The 5065-nt window shown below is 39.5% G+C and overlaps 1 protein-coding gene across 1 annotated transcript; it reads left to right on the forward strand.

Moving 5' to 3' along the window:
• Positions 1-1794: 1794 nt before the first annotated feature.
• LOC109208922 lies at positions 1795-2757 on the forward strand. The gene has a single exon (XM_019372079.1). The coding sequence runs from the start codon at positions 1795-1797 to the stop codon at positions 2755-2757; it is 963 nt and encodes a 320-aa protein (XP_019227624.1).
• Positions 2758-5065: the final 2308 nt, after the last annotated feature.

The raw sequence follows: 5065 nt of genomic DNA on the forward strand, positions 1-5065 counted from the left end.
CCTTGCACACTGGAGGTGCGGTCAGCCTAGGGACGATAAAACGAAGAATGGTACGTAATTGCTTAATTTATTTTAATTTTCTTAGTATATGTATTCTGTTTATTAACTAAAATTTATGAGTTTTCAGGAAAAAAAGTTGGGGCGTCCGATGAACCAAGATGAGCTCTTCAAGGAGACTCATATTGTGAAGAAGAAGAAAGAGACGGACCAAGAAAGGTGGGTCGAGGGCCGAGCCTCGACTGTACATGTAAGTTTTCACTTTTCATTAAGAATTTTGATTTACTTTTATATAAATTTGGAAATAGTAATTCACATATTATTTTTCTTATAGGGTCGCTTCACAGCTGAAGTGGAGCAATTCATACGCAGTCAGCCACCTAATGAGTCCGGCGCGCCAATCCAACTATCGGACGAGGATGCTGAGAGAATGTGGACGCAGGCTGCTGGCGGTCCAAAAGGGGGGAAGGTATACGGGCTTCCTAATAAGAAATTCCATCGCTATAAGTGTGGAATGCAAGGAATAGGGACTTCCTCCCAAGCCGAGCAACTTGATAGGGAGAGCCTCTCCTCTATGCGGGAGATTGTGGCAAAGCTCACATCCGAGCTAGAAGCCGCCAAGGAGAGAGAAAGGCTTAGAGATATGCAGTACTCTGGCATGCAAGCTCAGTGCAAGGGCATGCAAGAGCAGATCAAAACTCTCCTAGCTTCTGGCAATTTTCCAATTCCCCGGTCTCGTGAGTCATCGCCAGAGGCTCGCCTTCCCCGTGCTCATTCCTCCTGTCCTCCCCATGGTCATTCTTCCCATCATCGACAAATAGCCCATTCTAGATACCGTCATGGTGAAGAAAGTTCATCAGACGGTGATGATAATGATGTAGAGAACAATCTTTGAACTTATTAGTTTATGCTAGACAAATACAATTGGTTTTCGAATGGTTCTGTAATAACATTTAACTTATTAGTTTGCTAATTAGCTTAAAGTATAAAGTTTGAACTTTATACTTTGTTCGTTATAATTGTTGTTGTTGTTGTTGCTTGTTGTTGCTGTTGTTGGCATATTTGCCTATTTAGGAATTTTGGTAAGCTGGCAGGTGGAGGCAGTTCCTGCCAGCAATATACCAAGAAAAGCGACCAACTTTGGTCGCTATTTGGTCGCATTTCTATTAAAAAAAATAATTTTCTGTGAAATAGCGACCAAGGTTGGTCGCTATTTAACCCAGATATCCCAAAAAGCGACCAAGATTGGTCGCTATTTACAAGAAAATTAACAATTTCTGGAAATATGGCAACCAGGATTGGTCGCTTATTAATAAATAAAAAATTAATTCATGTATTTAGCGACCAACTTTGGTCGCTTATTTAAAAAAAAATAATTAAACAATTTATAGTATAGCGACCAACTTTGGTCGCAATTTTCCAGATTTTAAAATATAATATTTCGTATACAGACCAAAGTTGGTCGCTACTTTATAATTAATAATAAATAAAAAAAACAAAATTTACATAAATGAGACCAACTTTGGTCGCAAAATTTATAATATTAAAATAATATAGCGACCAAAATTGGTCGCCAGCATCTTTACCGGAATATTTTGTCCTTCGACTTGAGAGACCAAAGTTGGTCGCTAATTAGCGACCAACTTTGGTCCCTAAGGTAAAGGGAGCAGCTTAATATCGACCAGGCACGTTTGGTCGCTTTTAAGCGACCAACACTGGTCACTTTTTTCCGGATTTCTAGTAGTGAGATACAAGAAGTTACTCAGAGACTGCCCACACCATTGTCAGACTGATGAGATGTTGGGTCACACTTTCGTTGATGGGTTGGACGAGGTATCAAAGATGAATCTTGACTCAGCATGTGGCGGTAGTTGCATGGCAAGACCGTATAGTGAGATCCAGATCCTGCTAAACAATTTTACTGCTAATGATAATAATTGGCAAGGAGATGGGGAACCACGAAGAGCACTTAAACAAAAGGCAGCAGGGGTGATCGAGCTTGATGACTTCTCAGCAATGAGAGCAGAATTAGCGAGATTAGCTAATCAGATGAATAAGATGACAATGCACCACGCACAACAGATGCAACATGTGCAACAGATGTCTACTTGCTGCGAGTTATGTGGTGAAGGTCACACAAGTGAAATATGTCCCGTGAATCCTGAATCAATCTACTACGTGGGGCAACAAGCTAGAGGGCCGATGAATCAACATGCTCAATATGGTAACACATACAATCCGAACTGGAGGAATCATCCTAACTTCTCTTGGGGTGGAAATCAGAATATCAGGCCTCAAGGGAATTACAATCATCCACCTCAACCCCCACAACAAGCAGAAAAGACTTTGACTGATATGATGAAAAAGCACTTGATAGAAAATCAGCAATTGCGCACACAGTTCAGAAATCTAGAGAGGCAGTTTGGGCAAATGGCTAACAATCAGAATACTAGACCTGCTGGAGCTCTCCCGAGTGGTACTGAACCTAATCCTAAGGCTCAAGTCAATGCGGTTACCTTGAGAAATGGAAGAGAATTAGAAGAAGTTCCAGAGAAAAAGAAGTATACAGCTAGACCTGCAGGAGAATTAGTTCCTAAGCCCGTTGAGGAGAATAAGAAAGAAAAGCCAGAAATTGTGACAAGGCCACCACCTCTGTTTCCACAAAGACTGCAAAAGCAAAAAGATGATGCTATGTACAAGAAATTCTTAGATATTTTGAACCAAGTGCGTGTGAATTTGCCTTTGGTGGAAATTTTGTAGGAAGTGCCTAAGTATGCAAGGTATCTCAGAGATATTATGGCAAACAAGCGAAGACATACGGAGTTTGAAATTGTCGCACTTACTGAAGAGTGTAGTGCTAGATTTCAAATTAAACTCCCTCCTAAGTTGAAGGATCCTGGGTGTTTCACAATTCCTCCGTCTCTTGGAAAACAAGAAGTTGGTAGAGCCCTGTCTGATTTAGGGGCTAGTATAAATTTGATGCCATCCTCTTTGTTCAAGCAACTTGGATTGGGGGTGCTTAGAACTACTACAATCACTTTGCAGTTGGTTGATAGGTCACCAGTTATGCAGAAAGAATTATTGAGGATGTGTTAGTTCGAGTGGGAAAGTTTATTCTTCCTACTGATTTTATTGTTCTTGATTACGAGGCAGATGAGGAAGTACCCATTATTTTGGGGCGACCATTCTTAGCTATTTGTGGAGCGTTTACTGATGTTAGGGAAGGAAAGTTGAATATGAGAGTTGGCAATGAGGAAATTACTTTTAATGTGTACAAGGCACTTAAGCTCCCTAAGCATTATGAGGATTTGTGCATGATTACTGCGGTAGAACTGAAGGGGATAGAGCAGAGTCCTTATGTGAATTGTAGTGATTCGGATAGGACGACAAAGTTGGATGAGGTGGTGTTGCAAGCTGAATGTGTAAGGATGATTGAGAAAAGAGACAGAGATGAAAGAGATCTTCTGAGAGAGTGTAAAAAGGCTAGGCTTAATGAAAGAAAGAAGAAGAGAAAGTGCCCAGCCTGAGCAGAGTAGCAGTGTCGTGCCGCGACGTTAACTCAGGCGCTTGTTGGCAACCCATCTTTACTGTTTTCTTTTATTTTTATTTTTTATCTAATTATTGTTGTAGTATTAGTTTTTTGTTTCGTAGGATTATAAACATAGGAGGCAGAGTCATTGAAAGAGTGCAAAAGCGAGTTAGATGGTGAGAACTAAGTGTGGGGTGCCACACAAAGGACTATGCTTGGGGGAAGTATGAGTACCCGTGAGCCGCTATTGCTTTGGCCTTTGGCCTTTCAGGGAGTTTCTTGTCCACCCTTGTTATTGTTTTGCTTTGTTTGTGCATTGGGGACACTACACTCTTTTAAGTGTGGGGTGGGAGAATTCTCTAGATGATTAGTAGGATGTAGAAAAAATGTTAACCTCTTATTGTGATTTCGTAGTTGTGTAGTATTTTAGAAGCTATGAAAAAAAATTTGGAAAAAAAAAATAGAAAAGTTGGACTCTTACCGACGATGGATCTCCTAGACAGTTTTCTTGAGGGATTTAAGTCTAAAGAAAAAGGACAAAAAGATTTTCTTTGTAGGTAGTGTAGTAATTCCACCTTGATTTTTCTTTGTGCTGCGGTTCTTTTCCAAGAGTTTTGTTTGAAGCGGGTGTAGGTAGTTTTATTTTTTTTGGAGAGGAGCCATTGTGATGTGAATTGAATTGAAGCAATATCTCTTGACTTTGTTATGCTTTGAGAATAGTGAGTACTTTGGTTGTGATGCTTAGGCTCAGTTTTTGACTCTTGTATAAGTACCTTAAATTGTATAATATTAAATTTGCTTAACTACTTTGACTAGAGTATCTTGATGAGTCCAATCCTGAGTGAGTTATGTGCCATGTGTGTGTGAGGTTTGTATGTTATTCTGTGCATTGCATTTGATGTCTAGAACTTGCCCCGTGTGTTTGCTAAGCGAAATAGTAATTTTGTTCAGTCTTGAAAGTGATAAAGGCGTTTCTTTGTTGAGCCAAATATATATAATTTACCCGCCTAATTGTTATGTATCGTAGTTAACCCCGTTGAGCCTGTAATCCTGTTTCTTTGGCAACCACATTACAAGCCTTTCCCATTTGTTTGAATTAATCATCTGTTAGAACCTTTTCACCTCTCATGAGCACTTGAATTGTTATGAACTTTGTAAAAGTTAATGTGTGGGGTGGTTGGTTTGGCTTTTGAACGGAACTAATGAAATAAGGAGAAAGGTGCACTGTTTTGAAAAAGTAAGAGCCACTTGAATTGAAAAAGAAAAAAAAATATAGTTGTATTACTTTGAAAGTATTCCGTGACAGTGGTGACTCTTGATGTAATTGTGCTTAAAGAAATATGGAGCTAATATACATTGATGTAAGGTGGAGTTATTGTTTGACATAAGTATGGGTTTAAATGTTAATGTATTTGTATTAAAGTACTTAGGGAGGTGTAGTAACTCATATCCAAATATATCCTACCCAACCCACAGCCTACATTACAACCAATGAAAGTCCTACTAGATCCTAGACTGAATGAGCTCGATTAGTCGAGT

Source organism: Nicotiana attenuata, unplaced genomic scaffold (genome assembly GCF_001879085.1).
Source record: "Nicotiana attenuata strain UT unplaced genomic scaffold, NIATTr2, whole genome shotgun sequence".
NCBI lineage: Eukaryota > Viridiplantae > Streptophyta > Magnoliopsida > Solanales > Solanaceae > Nicotiana > Nicotiana attenuata.

Excerpts from the sequence above, each read along its gene's own strand:
- LOC109208922 (XM_019372079.1), top strand. The coding sequence starts at position 1,795 with ATGTTGGGTCACACTTTCGTTGATGGGTTGGACGAGGTATCAAAGATG.